At 31.4% G+C, this 20,223-nt stretch overlaps 1 protein-coding gene and 1 pseudogene across 1 annotated transcript; one reads left to right on the forward strand and one right to left on the reverse strand.

The window, feature by feature from the left end:
* Positions 1-8,405: 8,405 nt before the first annotated feature.
* Positions 8,406-9,416, reverse strand: LOC133668917 (uncharacterized). Its single transcript, XM_062088923.1, has one exon. The coding sequence runs from the start codon at positions 9,223-9,225 to the stop codon at positions 8,605-8,607; it is 621 nt and encodes a 206-aa protein (XP_061944907.1). The 5' UTR covers positions 9,226-9,416; the 3' UTR covers positions 8,406-8,604.
* Positions 9,417-11,735: 2,319 nt separating this feature from the next.
* Positions 11,736-13,126, forward strand: LOC133669920 (uroporphyrinogen decarboxylase, chloroplastic-like; annotated as a pseudogene).
* The last annotated feature ends 7,097 nt before the right edge of the window (positions 13,127-20,223 follow it).

The raw sequence follows: 20,223 nt of genomic DNA on the forward strand, positions 1-20,223 counted from the left end.
TTGACATCTTAAATGTAATGGATTTTGTATCAACTACTAAAGCATTGCTTCAAACTTTAAGAGATGCCGGATTTGATCTTCTCCTTGCAAATGTGCAATTTGTTTGCACAAAATATAAGATTGACATACCACATATGAATACTTCGTATAAAAAGGCTATAGGTCGTTCATGTCAATAACAAGGTTTAGTGACAGTTTACCAGCATTATCATTATGATATATTTAACTCAACAATAGATTTTCAGTTGGAAGAATTAAATTCTAGATTTAGTGATGAGATAGTGGAAGTCCTTGTACTTAGCTCTGCTTTAGAACCTAAAGACAACTTTAAATCATTTAAAGTTGATGCTATTTACAAGCTTGCTGAGAAATTTTATCCTGAAGATTTCAATGAACAAGAGATGTATTATTTGAGATCTCAGCTAAAGCATTATCAGATTGATGTGATTCATCATGAGAGCTTTCAGAATATGTCTACCATTTCTAAATTATGTCGAGGATTAGCTGAAACAAATAAGTCGCAGCACTATCATTTGATTGACAGGTTGATTTGTCTTATTTTAACTTTGCTTGTTTCCACTGCCACTACAGAGCGGGCATTTTCAGCTATGAAACATGTTAAAACTGTGCTTCGCAATAAAATAAAAGAGGAGTTCTTAGTAGATTCTATGATGATTTACATTGAACGAGAGCTTATTGAAGATATTAATTCCTATTCGATCATAGATGAATTCTATTCTACAAAACATCGAAGTGTGCAACTTTGATATTATAATTCATTTTTATTTTTATTTTAAATTTTATGTACTTTAAATTTTATTTTTTATATATTTTATGTTATGTATTTGAATTAAAAATTTATTGTTAACTTGATAAATTTATATATTCGAGTGAATGATTGATCATACAAAATAATTTATGTTTATTTATATCATAGCCCAGGATAGGAAAAATTCCTGGCTCCGCCCCTGCCTTTTGCAGCTTGCTGCGGTTCATGTTTGGTGCAGAGTTGGTTACTGGATGAAGATCTTCTCGGTGGTGACTGTCACGGTTCATTAAAAGAAGGTTGCTGCTGGGGGAGTAAGAGTGTAGCTGATGGAGGTGTCTAGTGTTTTCAGTGAGGAGGAAAGGAGGAGTGACCTATGGCCGAGATGAAAGTACCCCTCTATTGCTGCCAGCTTGCACACCTACGATGGCTGAGGAACTGCAACTGTTGGTGATGGTTGCGTGCTGGTGAAGACGGCTAAGAAGAAGGAACTCTATTGTTGGTGAAGAAACAAACTCTGCTATGGTTAAGGGATGGCGTTATGGTTGCTCTTGGTTTAACAAAAAATGCAGAAAACAAAACAGCCTTTAATCCCAGGGAGATATATAGGAGGCTTGTGAGGTGGAGTTGGTGGGTAGTAGTGTTGCTTAAAGGATATGCATGTCGCTGCTGGGTTGTAGAAAAGGAAACATCGGTTATGCTATGACCATAATGATGAAACTTTACTATTACCATGACTGGGAGTAACGAACTCTGCTGCTGCTGCTGCTGAGAGGAGTTGTTGGCTTGAGCTTGGTTTGTGGGTGAAGACGACAGGAAGGAGAAGGTGAAACACCAAGCTTCTTTTTTGTGAGGATAAGCTGGTTATGCAAAATGATGTTCTTGTTCTTTTTTTTTTCCAAGTGATGTGCTCTTAGGTTTTTTTTTTTTTGTAATGGATTGTCCGGGGTTTCTTGTAATGGCCTCTCCTTCTTTTCTTTGTGCATACACCGATCGAGATCTGTATTTATACTACAAAAGTCACATCATGTATGAGAAACAAAGTCTTAATCAAACTCATTCTTTTCTTTGAAGTTTGAATTTGATTAAAAATTAAATTTAAAAGCGGATAACTATCATTATCTTAAAGATAAGGATAAAATGACAAAAGCACATTGTAATCTCTAGTTTTCATGCAAGTTGATAAATCACACTTTTTATCGAAATAAATTTCTGATCTTTTAATTTTACATTTTAAACCCCTTTTAAAATTAAATTGAAAGCTAACGGGCCAAAATTGGGTTACAACGGTTGTCTTCTCTTTACAATACTTAGGTTGCAAAGGCTTTGGAAAATTCATTTTCTTTTGACTTTGTATAGTAAGTTTGTAAAGAAAAATAAACGTTAAAACCCTAACTCTTATTCTTTTTTTTTTCTTTTTTTTTGAAAAATACGGAGATTTTTCATAAAGGGGTCTCATTGTAATGGGTAACCTATTCAGGTGGAAAAATACAAAGATTTTTTTTTAGAAGTGATTTCATTGTAATGGATGACCTATCCAGGTGGAAAAATACAAAGATTTTTCAAAAACAAATCTCATTGTAATGAGTCTTATCTATATGAGTTGTGAAATGAGAAATTAGGAAGGATAGATGAATTCTATTCTTGTTTTGGCAATGTGATTAGTTAAGGTCTAGGAAGTTTGAATAGTGTTGAGATTGTAATATAATTATGTATATAGGAGTAAATGACTTGAGAATAGTCCACATTAAAGGAAATTCTATCTAAATTTCAATAAAGTCATAAATAATATAAAGGTTGGAAACATGATGCAAATATGTTAAAAAAAAATATTACCCTAATTTCAATGGGTCAAGACTCGAAAGGTTGTGAAAATATTGAGTCGTTGCATATATAATCATATTGTTTACTTAATAAAATAAAAGCACTAATATCATAATAAGAAAGCAAATACATCTACATATAAAATTTTCATATCGAGGTCAAACAATTATAATTCTATTTATCTAATTGTTACCCATCCATCCAACCCCATCATGGAGTATTAATTTCAAGCTTATCATAACTAAAAATATAAGTCTTTGATGGCTTCATACCCACACGCCTACCAAACAACGAGATAGACCCTAACACTTATAATATTTTATAATATATATAAAAAGTAATGATATCTAAAAAATGACTTAAAATACACCAAGAGATAAAAATAACCTTTAATAGCTATTGGAAGTTGTTTCGACTAGTGGTGGAACAACACCAGTATGTTGTCATGGATGTGGCATGTGAATTTATGCCTTAACAAGGATGAAGCATTTGACTAGTTGGATCAGGTGCGTCTTTTTCACTTCTATCTTTCTATATCGGTGGTGAAGTGCATTGCCATTTGAGAAGTGAGATACGAATGAGGGAGGTTTCAATTTTCTTTTGTTTTCTCTCTCTATATAGATTTGTTGATTTGATGTGATTTTCAGTAAAGGTGGAATGGTTGCCTGATGACTATTAGTGTCGAGTTGTTCTTGTCTAAAAATAAGCAGAGAAAGAAGGTTTACTATTGTTTGGTTTAGGTGGAGAGTGGTTGGTTTATGACATGGAAGAGAGAAGAAAATGATGGTTATTTGATGAGCGACTATGTTAGGAGAGAGATTAAAGTTCGATTGTGGTTGGTAATTAGGGTGCATGGAAAATAGTATTTGTGTATGACTAATTGTGGTTAAAAGAGGGATGGTTGTGCTCTATTAGATTCTAGTAAAGGAAAAAACAAGGAGAGGACGACTAGGTTTTAGTTTTGATGAAAGGAAATTTTTGTTCTTTTTTCCTCTATGTTTGTGTTTCTCTCACTTTCTCTTAATATATATATATATATATATATATATATATATATATATATATATATATATATATGGTATAAGAAAATAGGTTATGACTATTGTCCCTCTTTAAAATACTTATGGTATAAGAAATTGCTTGAAAATTAAAAAAAAAATTAGTTTTTTAGCTCAAAACTCTCTTTTTTCTTCTTCTTCACTCCTTTTCTCCTGACATTTTTTCCCTCTAACTTTGGTCTCCCTTTTTCCTTCCTTTTTCCTTTTATTTATAGGCTAGATGGAAGTTCCTAGAACTGCTCTTGATGAAGTGATCATGACCATTGTTTCCTTCAGTAATCTTAATTTCCCACCATGGTTATACCTTTTTGGCTAAAACATTGGCCTTTTTGTACCATTTTTGCATTGAATTTAGAGGGTTAGATTAATATTTCTTTATAAGCATGCATTGCATATGGAGGGGAGGGATGGTGGGTTATTTGGCATTTGTAAAAGGCATGCAAGAGAGAAAATTCCAACCAAAACCATGAAAAAAAAAGAGAAAGAAAAATAGTGGCAGAAATCATGCACAATGAAGAGGGTACTATTTGAACCCATGTACACAAATGAGATTTTTTTAATGCTTTTTTATTGTTACAAGAGTGGAACATGTCATTTCACTTTTAAACAAAATGGTATTGTTTTGACACAAATGAAATAATGTTGTTTTAACTTTAATAAATTTTCATGTTTTTAAAGAGGTCTTTTAATTTTTTTTAATCCATTCCTTGCATTTTTAATTTTTATATTATTTTTATTTAATTTCAATTTTTTTCTCAATTTCTTCTCTAATTGAATTAAAATGGTCATTGCATGTTGTAGTATTTTTTCTAATTCAGTCCTTAGTTTTCAAATATTTAATTAGTTAGCCAATTTCAACCCTTTTCACGATATTTCTTTTTAATTTCATCTCTAATTATTGTTTTTATTTATTCTTTGATTGAAATATTTTTCTTTGCTCTCTTTTTTTCCTCTTTTGTTTTTAAGTTATTTGAGAAAAGTAAAAAATGGTATGTTTAAAAAGTCAAAACAGAAAATAGTAAGCAGAGAATGATGTGTTTTCATTTTGTCAATATTTTTAAAATTCATATTTTTATTTTAAAAAATAATAGATTCCACAAAAAGGGGGGTATTTTTAGTAATAGAAAATAGTTTTTTTTTCTTTTCAGTTTTTTTATTTTTCAATGGAAAATTAGAAAATATGTTCATTTGTTGAAAATGAAAATAAATAATTTATAAAAAATAAAAAATATATCAAGATTACAAATATTTTTTATAGAAAAATCAAAACCATAATTTATAATTTTCAACTTAATATCTTATATTTACAATAATTTAATTATAGAATGTTTATTTTATTTTATTCAAAAGAAAAATTATCATGAAAAAGTTATATTGTTAAAAAAAAATATTCATATTCTATTTATAATATAAAAGTAAATTAAATTTATGACTCTAACTAAATATGAAAATATTCATTCTCAAAATGATATTTTTCTTTGTTTTTTTTTTTATGCTGACAAATTTGATGAATCAACATTACGCGAAAAATCCAAAAAATTTATAAAGACAAATTCAAAATCAAGAAAATATTAAAATATAAAGCTGAGAAAAAGAAAATGATGAACATGAAAAAAAAAATGAAAAAGAAAGAAAAAAGAAAGGGTAAAAAAATACCCGCTTCACTATTTATATGAATAGAGCAGGTGAGGTGGCAAACCAATTATTTTTGTTGAATGATGGAATAAAAAAATAAAAAACAATTAAATAAAATAAATAAGAAGAATGTAAAAGATAAAAAAAAATTAAATTAAATTAAAAAAAACATGCTTCTTTGTTCATATGAACAATGAAGTAGGTGAGATAATAAACTAGATTTTTTAGATAATGTTTGATATATTGAACAATATTATATGGACAGGATGAAACTAGTCATGGCCAAACTAAACTAAATAAATAATTGTTTTATTTTATTTAATTGTTTGAAGTCTAGATGATAACATTTATTTTAACCCAAAGATTTAAATTTCACAATTTTCTCAACACAATCTGATTTTATTTTAAAGTAATTTCTTTTCGCAGAAGACTCATGGACACTGTTGATAAAAAGATTTGACATAATCGGAGGGTTAATTGCTGGAGGTTTGAGTTTTGAAGATGGTGAGAAGAATGCGCGCGAGGTGATTTAGAGAGTTTGTAATGTAATTGGCGGTGGACGACAGATTTGATTGGCGAGGTTGCAGGTTTGAGGGGTGGTGATGTTAAGTTTGCTCCACTGTTATTAAACCCGGCCCGGCCCGGCAGGTCGACCTAAGACCTGGTCGACCCGGTGGTTGGACCGGTCCGGGTTTAATAAAAGACCGGCTGTGGCAACGACCCTGTCAAATCCGGGCTACCCAATTTTTTTTTTTTAAATGTGAGATTTGAAACCCATTGGTATATATACTCTATGTTTCCAAGAAAAAAATCATATTTTTTCAATGTGGATAAAAAACCTTTTGGTTTAAATTAAATACTTCAACTTAAAAGGATAACATAGTATCTTTTCAATGTGAGATTTGAAACCCTTTCATATATATACTCCATGTTCCCATGAAAAAAGTTAAGTTTTTTTGATATGAGATTTGAAACCCATTAGTATATATACTCCATGTTCCTAAGAAAAAAATCATGTTTTTTCAATGTAGGATAAAAAACCTTTTGGTTTAAATACTTCAACTTAAAAGGATAATATAGTATCTTTTCAATGTGAGATTTGAAGTCTTTTCATATATGTACTCTATATTTCCATGAAAAAAGTTATGTTTTTTCAATGTGGGCTAAAAAACTTTTTAAAATATTCTTTTAAACTTTATAATATGTATAATTTATATTTACATGGATTTTTTCATATGAAATATTAAAATTTTATTTTTTTTAATTTTTTCAGATTAATTCAGGTTAAACCATAAAACCCAAAATCTTACCTCATCAACTCCAAATCAGATTTAATAACTATGGTTTGCTTTGAAGAAAGCAGCAATGTAACGGCTGTTGATAGTGTTGTTTAGGAGAGAGGCTGTCTGTTTCGGTGTAATCTTCAGATTAAAATGCCAGTTCATATTCCGATGAAGAATGAGGCTGGTCCAGTCATTATTATTATTATTATTATTATTATTATTATTATTATTTTAAATTTGGAAGTTGTTAAAATTCAGACAAGGGGAATTTACTGGGTGTTAAAAGTTAGTGTTATATTTTATACTAAGGGTATTATAGTCTTATCTCTTTTAGTAGACACATATTTCTCGGATAAAAATTATTTTTTGTATTATCTAAATATATATTATATAATTTCACAAAAAAAGTATCGAATCTATTTTTATCCATTATATCAAACACTCCCTCCCCTATTACAGTGTAAGTAAAATTATTTGATATTTTTATTTAGTTACTAATATTATAGTACAATTATAAATTACTTGAAAAGTACAATAATTTCATCTAGAAAAGAAAATAGATGCTATTGGATCAGTAACCTATGCAACAATATTGTCGGTGATATTAATTGTTTTAGCATAAAAACAAAATGTCTGGATTGTTTTTCATAATAAATTCAAAACTCAATGAACATTGGATAGCACTTTTTAAAAAGAATATTAAAATAATAATATATTTAATTGAAAAAACAAATTAAATACTTAGACGAAGACCAATTATATTGGTCTATGCTAACATAGGATAACTTGTCAGATTTAAAAACCCGAGTAATAAAACCGTGATAATTCTATAAAAAATAAATAAACAAATTCATGAAACTCAATTATCAATCAACAAAATGTTTAAAGATAAAATTGAAAAAATATTACTCAATTAAAAAAATAAAAAAAACGATTCAAGTCAACTTAGAATAACCTTCCAAACTCGCGATCGAGGTCACGAGAATGAGATAACCCAATGAAAAAATATTTTAAAAAATAATTATGAAACTCAATTCCCCACTAATCCAATATTGAAGGATTGAATTAGAGAACAAAATTTAATTTTTTTAAAAAAATATATTGAAGTCTACCTGAGTTAACTTGTCAAATTTACTACCCAAGTTAGCCAATAAACAATTTACATCGCATGCGTCATCTAAGTACAACAAACGTTCTCACACTCTGGCTTGTAAGTTACATGCAACAATCACTTTCTTCCATTTCATTCAATTCAGTCTCTCAATACTAATCTTAATTTTAAATTTGATCTTTAAAGTTTTAATTGTTCTAAATTAATTAAATCAAATTGTATTTTGCCACATCAAGTATCGATCGAGCATCAATTTTATTTTATTTTTTTGACATTGTGAGAACCCAACTTGAAGTCAATCGAAGCAAGACACTGAGTCGAATCTCATATAAACTCAATTTGAAAAGATAAAAGTGAAGAAAAAAAAACTTGAGTGATAAAAAACAATTATGGCACTATTAATACGATTCAATCTGTGTCTTGATTTACAATTGTTATCTTAAATGTTTTAGTTTCTTTTATAATTATAATTTATGTAAGTGATTTAGGAATTATTTTGTAGATTGCCTCATTGCACATTTTTCTTATCATTTTACCATTTGTCTACTTCCATAATTTTGACAATCATGTATAATCAAGTATAATTTTCAATAAAGTTAATTATTTTGTTACCTTCAATAAGAAAATATTTTTCTATTTACTTCCTAAAAAATACGAAACGAGATTGATTTGTTACTACTAGCAGGATAGATTTGAAAGTGTTGCGGTGAGCAAGACCTCCGAGCTCATTTTGATAATCTTTAACATGCTAAAATAATAATTCCCCGAAAGAATAACATCCAAAAACAATACTCACAATATTGTTCTACATGATAATTGATATAAAACCAATACATTAGCAGTACTACATGCCAGCAAGAGGGGGAGAAGAAGCGGGGAAAAACGAGGCAGCGCCTTAGCTTAGCCTAATGATCCATGCCGTACGAGTTACAAAACTGCACTCTTCATGTTCCTCATGAAATGGTAACCATGGCACCCATTCACGGCTTTACGTTTAACATCATAACACAAAGTTGAAATGGGTGATCTAAGGCCATGTCCATCATTGTCATAGTCATCGTCTCTTTCATCAAACCTGTAGCAGATAAGCGATCTTGCACTTGAAAAACAGTAGCTCTTTTTAGATTTTGAATTCATGAAGTTTGATTGTGATGAATAAAATGGCGAACAAGATGACGACGACGAGGAGGTTGAAGACATTGAAGATGATGGCGACATACGAGTCCTTTTAGGGACGAACCTATGGAATAAAGTGGTCAAGATATTTGGGTTTGCATAATTATTCTTGTGCATGGAGTTTGATTTTGAAGATGAATGATATGAAGGAGGAGGTGTCAAGGGAGGGAGACAGGTATCAGCAAGTGTGTGCTTTGGAGTACCTGGCCTTGATTCCCACATGAATGGAATTGCACCTGAAGCACCTCCATAATATACCCTGTTCGAAGAATTGGCCATGGAGGATTCTTTGGACATAATCCTTGTGAAGAACTTGTCATTTTGTTTGATTTCAAGTGATTGTTGAGATACTTCCTGCCCATCACTTGGCATTTTGGGATTTGCTAGCTAGCTAGGCAGGTAGGCAGGCTGCTGAAGTTCTTAGGTCTGCAAATCTGAAGGATTCAAGATCCGGGAATGAAGCTGATGATCATAAAGAATGGAATACCTCTCTGGCTCTCTCTCTCTCTCGCTCTGTGTGTGTGTGTGTGTGTGTGTGTGAATGAGTCTTTGGCAGTGTTAGCAGATTACGGATTAATTAAGGTTGCAGAAGAGACGGTTGGGGCTCATTAAATACGCCGAACAAAGAACACGTGTTAGCATTGATTTGTGAAGCCTTGTCTCCACATGGTGTCAAGGAACAACAAATGCTTACATCAAAATAATATTTTGAAAATATATAAATGAAGTGAGACATCCTTATTTATTACATTACATTATATTATATTATTATAAAAAACTTAAAAGAGATTGTTCTTGGAATAATATTTTGTTAATTTTTATTAATCTTTTTATTTTTATTTATTATTTATTTTTATTTTAATTATTTATATTATATTGACTGAAAATTAAATTTTATAATTTTTTTATAAGTTATCACGGTCTCAAAACAACGTCTTAATATTAGGTTGGTGCTAATTAAATTTTATTGTTTACAAAATAATAAAAATAAATGAGCAAAAATTGAATGTGAAAAAAAAATACCTTAATATTTTTTTCAATTTCTTTTCTGATTCTTTTAGTTGGAAAGTTGTACTTTTTAATCCAAAAATTTATTTTATTCACATCTCAATTATTGAGTTTGAGAAAAAAAAAAAGGTCATCAACAAATAAAAACGAGATTACCTTAACAAAAGAAGCAAGTTTGGTGTCAAAATATTCCTCTTAAAGATAATAGTCTCATTTAAGTATTTTTTTTACCTTTCATATTGTCAGAAAAATTAGATTGAGGTTAGAGATAACTGTTTTGATTGAATTTTATGTTTTTGAATTGATTTAGATCTTTTTAGATGAGGAATGAGTTTATTGAGGTTGTTAGAGTTTTTTTTAGGTATTTTTTAGAGAAAATAAGTCAATTTGATTTTTTGACCTAAAAATCCCCAACTCAATTTTTCATCAACCTCTCTGGTTACTGAAAACTATGCAAGCATATGACATATTATTTGTCTTTTTTTTTTTATCATAACCCAGTTTTTGACTCTCTATTATTTTTTAAATAAAGAATTCAAAAAAATTATTTTCAATAAATCCAGTCAATTTTAATCATTTTGTTATTTTTCATCACTTTTATTTATTTTTATGTGTCAAGTTAAGTTAGGAATAAAAAAAAAGTTACACACTCTTTACAATGCTTATAGTATGAAATCATGAAAAACATTTTTTTCATAGGCTCTGTGTAGTAGTAAGATTGTAAAGAAAATGATATTTTTGAAAAATCTAAATTAGATCAACTTAGAAGTGACCATCTTCCCTGCAAAAATTTAAAATTGGTTCAATTTAGAGACAACCACTCATTTTTATGAAAAAAAAAAGAAAAAGAAAATTGGGTCAACTTGGAAACAACTATTCTCTTTACAAAGAACTAAAATCAAAACACGTTGGATTCAAATAAGTTAAAAAAAAAATTTTGGGGTTAAATTTGTTGGAGCCTTTCTAGGCTAAAAAATTAAAATGAATCTTGTTGGGTTCAAATTTGCTAGAGTTTTCTAGACTTGAAATTGCTAAGAATCTTGATGAGTTTAAATTTTTTTAAAGTCTTGTTGGACTCAAATTGATTGGAGCTTTACCGAACTCAAAATTACAATGATCATTGTTACGTTTAAATTTATTAGAGTCTTGATATACTTATTAGAGTCTTTCTAAATTTAAAATTGCAATTAATCTTGGTGGATCCAAATTTGCTAGGTTAACATGTGGGCCTCATAAGATCACTAGACCGAGTTTGATGACACTGCCAAAACATTCTTTGCTATATATATATATATATATATATATATATTCCGTTAGAAAATATGTGAATTAACACATATATATTTTCTTATATTAGAAAAATTATGGTCCGAACAACAGTGATGCGCGAGCCAAGCTATGTATATTTGAAGTGTGACCAACGAAATTTGTTGACATAGTGGGCTAGCTATGTACATACTGGTAAGATGGTAGATGCATCACCAATAGTCTTTTTTTGATGGAAAAGAGTCTAGGACTATGACACCGAGTAAGATCCGTACGTGGGTGTATTCGAACCGTCCATCACAACAAGATGGTTGGGCAGCAAGGATATATGGTTAGAGGGAAAAATAAATGAGAACTGGTAGTGGTCCATAACTCCATGAAAAGCTGCTTTAATGATGGGAGTTGCAAGGGAAGGCGGATGATAGGTGGTGCTGGCTAAGGCTCATACCTGTGCTGTGCTGCTTGTTTTTAGAGCCTCTTTTTGGTCCACACGAAGACGGAATTAAACTCCTCACCGCTGCCAAATCTTATTCAGGACCACCTTCGAGATTGTCATCTACAAGGTGATCATTGATGCTAACAATTCAGGCTCATTTAATTTTGGCACAATGGAATCCAGGCGGTATTATTCATTAAAGCCTGTCGGAGAGATCAAGCTCTCACATAATGTGCATTGATGATGCCTTGTTCAGCCAGTGCCGGTGAACCAACCATGTGGGACTTGTCCAATGAACAAGTTTCCGTATAATGCTGATACGACAGTAGTTGATTGGCGATTTATTATAAGGAAGATTGATGAGGAAAAACAAACATATTTTCAAAGAGAGTAAACGCAAGTCAACACCGCTTAAGAAATTAGTTCTTGAAAAAGAAGAAAGAAAGATTCATTTACAATTTAATAAGTGGAGTATTCTGTGATGGATCATGCCTAATTTGTAGTTGATTCTCAGGGTCGTATTCTGTGAGCCCACTAGCAGATCATGTCTAGTTTCACTTAACGAAGAGGTTGAATTTGTAAGGCTAACACATTTACCTTGAGGAACTCAGAATCCTGAATTGAAGAGGACGGCATTTACCAGTAAACCAACGGTTGTGTTTAAACTATGAGCCTTAGAAACCACATGCGCATGTGCAAACAGAACACTCTGAATCAGGTTTACATTGTTTTACCTCAGTCAAAGCTCACGCATTATCTCCCTTTTTCTAGGTAGAAAACAAAGCTGCAGGGCTGGGCTTTGTAGGGGCTCCTTTCACCCTTGCTTCATATGTAGTGGAAGGTGGTTCGTCAAAGCACTTTACCAAAGTAAAGAGATTAGCTTTCTCCCAGCCCAAGGTAAATTTGTGCTAATCTCTCTTGTTTGTAGTTTTCTGGATATAGGACATGCTGCACCTGCTAATCCTACTTGCAGCGAATGTAATGAAACTAAATTTCAGGTGACCATTTTTTCTATTCCCAGATTCCCCACGAATTACTTCAGACCTCTATGGCAAAATACATTCAATATCAAGCTGACAGTGGAGCTCAAACTGTTCAAATCTTTGCCTCGTGGGCCACAGAACTTAGCCCTGTGGATTTTGAGGAGTTTAGTCTTCCATTCTTGAAGCAGATTGTGGACACTGTGAATCAATCCCATCCAAATCTCCCACTAATCCTTCATGCCAGATGATCTGGAGGCTTGCTTGAGCGGCTAGCTATGACAGGTGTAGATGTTGTTAGCATGGATTGGTCAGTTGATATGGCTGAAGCTAGGAGGCGACTGGGGCCTGATGTAGCAGTTCAGGGAAATGCAGATCCTGGTGTTTTATTTGGGTCAAAGGAATTCAGAACTAGTCGAATCAATGATGTCGTCAGAAAAGCCGGTAAAGATGTCGTCAGAAAAGCCGGTAAAGGAAAACATATACTGAATCTTGGTCATGGAATTGTAGAAGGCACACCTGAGGAGAATGTTGCTCATTTTCTTGAGATTGCTAAAAGAATCAGATAATAACACGGCATGTGACTGGAAGATTTTTTGCAAATTTGAGATTTATTTTTTTATTAGTTTTTCTACGTACACGGGGTAAAAGAGATTGGGGGGCGCAGCTAAGAAGAAGATAAAGTGGAAGAAAGAGGATGACGGTTGTAAAAAGATGTAACTTTGTGATTTTTATTCAATTGATCAACAACGGTATAATATTTAGAAAAATAAGATATAAATATTAAAATTTTAACTAAAACAAATAATTAGGCTTATAGCCTACTAGATAAAATATCCAACAATAAAATTAAACTTAACAAATAAAGTCTCATTAATAATTCTCAACTAAAAGTTTAAATAAATTAAACCAAAACATATCTTAAAGTCCAATTTCTATATGGTTTGGGCTAACCTTCATCGTCTATGATCATACGAGTGTGTAAACAATGTCTCGAGTCAGGTATCCCCACCAATTCTCTCGAGGTTGGAGAAACTCGACTCCGTTGAGTGTAGTTTAAGGAGACTCCAATAATGCTCCCAAAGATCATTATTAAGTTGTTGTGATATCTTTTTGATAATCCAAGATTAGTCTGAATTTAGTCGTCTAGCTCATATACTGGGATTCGTCGAAGTTCATCATCTCTGGTAAAAACAACTTGTGTATCCAAAGTAGCATTAATATGTTTCTTTTGTGCTAAAGATAATATGAGGCAGGTGTTTTAAAAGGAGCATTAAAGATAGGTTGTATTTTATATTTAATGAAGTCTTTCTTGTCAAAAATAGAGCTAATATCAAAGTTTAGTGACAATTTAATGATATAATTATTTAATTCAATCATTTGCAACATTTGAATGGTCTAGCGCTACTCACTTGCAATTTATAACTAGTTTTTAAAGAACATTGTTCAAGTCTAATCTATTTCATGAAATAATCTCTAAACATTAAGTGCATTATGACACTTATGTAAATCAGCTCAAAATTTATATTGTTCATTACATGCTTGAATTTGTTTTATAATCTCAACATAAAAATTATGAACTCTACATACAAACAATTCAATTGAATCATACATTTTAGAGTGAGGGCACATGTGAAAAAGATCTACAAGTTTCTTAGGTTCGTAACTATGAACACTATATGACTAATAGTGTGGAGTGGAACAAACATTATTTGAAACCTTAGTAGATATAGTTTGGACATAACAAAGTAAATTAAGAATCATGTGTCAAGGGTAAGGGATCAGAGAGCTCAATATGTTGTTATAAACCTATGACATTCTAGAAGTTAAGCATGAAGGGGTGAGGAACATGTTGCTCTAAACCTTTGACGTGTTTGACATCAAGCATGGTGGGTGGGGAATCAGGTAGTTTAAAAAGACTAATATCATAACTCTTTCAAGCCCATATTTACCTCTTTGGGCAATTCCATTAGAGAGTTTCCTAAAACTTCTTCCTCTACCACTAAAAAAGAATTATTATATTCTTTATTAACCTCATTTTCAAACTCATTTGGACCTATAGTGTTAAGTTTTTCTTTTTGCACATCTTTTTCATTTAGGTCACTAAAATCCTCATAATTGGGTTCATACACTTGAATACAATAGTCTTTCCTTTCACCTATATCTTTATGTTCTTGGATGACTAAGGGTTTAGAGGTACAATTAACAAAAATATGACAGAAACCTTGGCATTTAGCACACCAAACCCTTGAACTTATGCTAGGTGTTTCATTTATGACTCGTTTTCCCTTATATATATATATATATATATATATATAGGCACTACTTGGATTAGACCGACGAGGTGGAGCACCTAATAAAAATCATTATTTCTAAATTGAGACCTAAAAGGGATCCTAAGAGGGTTTTGATGTTTTGTGCATCGACTCTTTATAAGCAACTCATAATCTTGCACTATAATATAGGTTTGGTCAAGAGTGAAAGTACTTATAAGCTTGGTCTTTTTTTATAAAATCATCTTTCAAACCTTTACAAAATCTATTTAAAGTCATGGTTTCATTTTCTTTTATGGCACATTTTATCATATAATTATTAAATTGTGTTATATATTCATTGACATACTTGTTCCCTTGTCTTAGATTGTTCTATTGATCTAAGAGTATATTCCTATAAGACTGGAGTATATACTTTTCCTGTAGTTTTTGTTTTATTTTGGCCCAATCAGTTATGAAAAGTTTACCTCTCTTCTCTAAACAATACTCAACATCTCCCCAATAAAGTCAGACGAACATCTTCTTAGTAAATCTAACTTTTTTATTATCATACAAGTTGTGCTACTCAAAGAATTAATACATGTCACGAATCAATATATTAAATATCTAAGAGTCATGATGATCGTCAAAAGTGAGGGTTTCTATTTTGTTAGGGCTCATGACTCGCTCATCAAGATCATTGTGTTTAAAAGTAAAATCACAATACAAAATTAAAGCTAATTTCAATTTTTTTTAGGAGATTAATCAAGAATAGAAAATACCCAAAATATTATAAGTATACAAAGCTAGACTTTGTACGTGTAAAAAATTGATCAAATAATAGTCACAATTACCATTATTTCTAACAAGCTTTGCAATTACCAAAGATACTCAATATAAATGAAGAAAAAGGCTGATAAGTAAAAATAACATATATGAATGCAGGATCAGATTTTTTTTGTCACAAAAGTAATATTAATGACAACTCTAAATAACAACTGCAAAACTAGAAAAATAAAATTCAAGGAATAAAAAAGTAGAATAATTTATAAACCAAGTTGTTTAATGTTTATGATAGATACTTGGATCTTGTAAGTTGTCGTTGATATTATGAAGCTATCGTCTGGATGTCCTGAATAATATCCTCTCGCTGCTTCCACTTTTCTCCTTTTTAATTTTTTTTTTGACCAATTTTTGTTGTCATTATTCTCTTCTTCTTTTTTACTTTTGACTTTCTTTTACTTTAAACTAATATAAATAAAAATTACAACTAAATAAAAGGGAAAACAAATGTTGTAGAAATAGGCAGTAAAGTAAATTGCGGAATTTGGCAGTAATCTGTCACAAAATCTCATCCTCCTCAACGTCTCCCTCTCCCAATTTTGATGTGTCAAAGAAAGATCTATCTTCTTTAATAGATAGTGTTGCTGCCTTTTAACTTTTAACAAATCAGCGAGAGAGAAACATTTGTCAAAGTGCTGCTGCATTTTTGTCCTCGCCTCTCCAACACGCTGCTATCTTCTCTTCTCTAAAGACTGTTGTGTGACTACTGGTGTGGCAGAGTTGCTGAATTGTTGGTTCGTGGCTGGACTCTTGCTGTAGTGGCTACTGGTGGACGTTGGATAGTCTGTTCTTGGTTCGGTCTGTTGCGCCTTTATTTGTTGGTTGGCGTGGTTGGCTGGTGGCTTGGTGATTGTCTTTTATCACTATTGACGAAAGCTTCCCACAAAATCCAGAATTAATAAGTGGATTGAATATCATGTTTTGATGTCCAAGTTGATGTGAGACAATAAAATTTAAAATGAAGTATTAAGCTAAGAAGAAGAATTTAGAGAAAGACAAGAGAAAGTTGAAGAAGAAAAAAAATAGGGTTGAAAAATTCCACAACTTTACAATTTTTATTTAATTTATCAATAATTATCTAACATTTAGAAACATAAGATATATATAAATATTAAAACCTTAACTAGAACAAATAATTGGACTTATAATCTATTAAATAAAACACCTAACAATAATTAATAATCCTCAATTAAAAATTAAAATAAATTAAATAAAAATATAAGCTAAAACCCTATCTCTTAATACCCTTTATTATCTATAATAATATGAGTACGTAAAAAGTATCTCAAGTCTAAGTGTCCCTACCCTTTTTGTTTTTTATTATATTAGTAAAGTTGAATATTCTTTGTATTTGCCATACTTTTTATGTAATGTGGTGTGGTGAGTTCTTAGCATGATTGCATCAGTGGGTTGCATGAGCTCTATAGAGCGAGACCATATATAGTCGTGTGGAGCTTGGAAAAATTAGAATGTTGCATATATCTCATCTAATTGTTTTTGAGGCTTTTGGCACCAGTTGTTTTCCAAGGCAGATAGGTGAGCTAAGGTAGTTTCCGGCACCGGGATCGTTTCCAAGGGCGTGGTGGCTGCAGGTATGTTTGCATCATTATTGAAAGCCCTAAACCATATTATATGTTAGTGAGCAAGTAAACCCTGCTGATTTCTTGCCTTTGGGCTCTCGATTTGCAATGTTCCATTCATTTTTTTACCCAAATTCACTGATTTCATGCGGGCTCGTTGTTAGGCTATTTGTATTATTATTACCCAGGCTCATCGATGCTTTGTAGCTTCTACTATTTTTGAAGATTGGCATGCAAATTAATGAAACAATAAATCAAAAAATAAAACCTTTCTCGAGGGTTGGTTATGTTGTTTCACATAGATTTTGATTCTCACTCATGATAATCAAACAAGACCTTTTAAGACGATCCAGTTATTAGAATATATGGATTCTTTATTAGGGTTTGTGAATTCTTTCCTTCATCCCTCCACTTTATTTTCTTTGTTTAAAAGATTCATATTCTACTATTTTTATCATACCCGTACGTATGTTACATTTTTATGATCATGTTTCAATATATAGAAGGTCTTGCTAACACCATTTTTCTTGATGTACATTTTAGTCCCTGAGATTTTTAAATTATTTAATTTGATCTCTATGTTTTGATTTTCTACAACAAATCCTTAATTGAAAGTTTTTTGGTTATTATATTTTACTCTAAATACAATAATCTTGAATCATTATTTTTCTTAATTAAATCATTACATCTCAAAAATTTAACTTAGTCAAAATCAGTTAAATACTTTAAATGGGTACTTGATAGGTAAAACAAGAGTACTAAGTGAATTTAAATAGGTTTACTTATTAAAAAAAAAGATTTTATTTCATATATATAATAATATTGATATATATCTAATGTGATAATTTTCTTTTCATTTTCTCTCTTTCAAAAAATATTTCCTTGATTTTAACCTAAAAATCAAGACAAAAAATTAAAAAAAGGAAAGAAGGAAAAATATTTCATGATAGATATATGATGTTATATATAGGAATTAATTATATCTCGAATTAAGAGTCCAGTATCTAAACTTTTTGATTGGATTAATTGATCATATATATACTTATAATTGTGATTGATATTATTATTATTATTTATTGAATTTTTATTTCCTGTAGTTTTATATGCCTATTTTGAGAATCTTGACAAAGTCTACTATTAGAAATTAATTGAAAAACAGTAATAGAGACTAAAAAATTTTCAATTAAAGACTTTTTTAAAATATAGGGACAAAATTAAATTAAGAACACGACAAGTATCAATTTTTAATAGCATTAATAATACTAACTAACGAAAGAAATGCATTGTAGGTGGATGATATTAAAATAGAAAATAAAAAATAAAACTTTAAAAAGCAAAATAAAAAAATAAAAGATAGTGCGAAAGCATTAAACAAATCATGTAAGGAGAAAAAGAAATTAAGAGCATAGGGTTGATTATCTATTGTTGGAAGCTTGAGAGACCATAAAATTTAGCTTAGTTTAGTGGATCATTCTATGGTATTTCTTTTCCTTTTTTTTTTTTTAATTTTATCTTTATAATCCATGTTTCAAACTAGCCGTAATTTCGATTTAGAAACATTACGAAAGCAATGATGAGCCTACACAACGTTGCCTCCGGAATAGTTAGCACCATAAACATTTCGATTTAATACTTTTCAAGAAGAAATAAATTAAAAAAAAATATTTAAAACACAAAAACATACCAAGTGATCTGAAGGTTCACATCCAAGAACTTGTCTCCAACAAAGAAGTGTTCTCCACTTGCTAAAAGCATAATGGAGGCCCAAAAACAGTTTCCAGAATTTTTGATATGACATGACTAGGCCATATGCAACGTATCTCAAGTTTTGCTACTGCTTGTCTACACTCTTTCGGCCCTTCGCACACACTCATACGTACCCAGAATTAACATGCAACCATTCAACTTTGCCACTTGCCCAAGAACAAACTGGTGGGACCTAAAAGCTTCGAGTACAATCACATCCGAGAGCAAAACAATGCAAGTGCTAGTCTCAGCTTTGCTCCCTCGTTGATACCCTGATACTGTCAAGTCCAATCGATGCCTTCACTGCAATCAAAAGGCTCCCAGTCCAGTTTTCATGCCCATTGTTTCGTTTGCTTCTGTGTTGTTTCTTATTTATAGCACGTATGCCAAGCCATTCCTAATTAGAAATAAAGTTGATGGTGGCTGCAGCATTCCATCTAGACGTTTAAGACATGATTTAATTCATGTCTCTTCATGAAATGGATGGATGGATGGATGGATGGATGGGAATCTCGAGTCAAATTAAGGAGAGGGAGGCTACCATCCTTGTGAACTTGGAGGATTCTCTTTGGCTCCATAGCAAGTACTCTGGGAGTAGAATAAGAGCATATTCCTTGTTGTTTGGAGAGCATACGGGGGGTCTATAGCCTATATGTGTGATGGGCCTCACAAAAGAATCAAAGAAGCTTTATTCAAGTGCCTAGATATTGCCCACGAAAGGGAAGCTTAAAAGGAGAGGTAAAAATTTCACTACTTGCGTGTCAAGCATCTGTAGCAGCTAAGTGGCCGTGAATAATCCCAACATGTCTAGAAATGAAAGAAGAAATGGGAGAAATATTTAAACAGAATTTAATCTGCGCACACTTCACCTCACATCACCTTTCACTAACAAAAAGGGAAGAGAGGCCCTTTCTTTCATTTTGCTTTTGAACATGCAAGAGTGGCAAAAAGGTCTCTCCATACTCCTGGGCCATTTAAAGTAACACGACATGAAAATGTGGGCCAAATAACCTAAATTACAATCTGTTCTCTCATATTGTGTCATCATTCGACCTGGTCTGGTTTGCTTCTGATCGTTGAATGGGAAGAAAAAAAAAAAAAAAACCCTGAAAAACACGAGTCTGCCCCCTCGATATGCACAGAAAGTGACCATTTAAAGAACATACGGGGTTGACGATGAAGTTTTATAAAAGCGGGGAAGACGCGGGTCCAGCTAAGCAAACTTGTTGGTTTCTGTGGCATTCAACTCTTTAATCTCC

This window comes from Populus nigra, chromosome 12 (assembly GCF_951802175.1).
Source record: "Populus nigra chromosome 12, ddPopNigr1.1, whole genome shotgun sequence".
Taxonomy (NCBI): domain Eukaryota; kingdom Viridiplantae; phylum Streptophyta; class Magnoliopsida; order Malpighiales; family Salicaceae; genus Populus; species Populus nigra.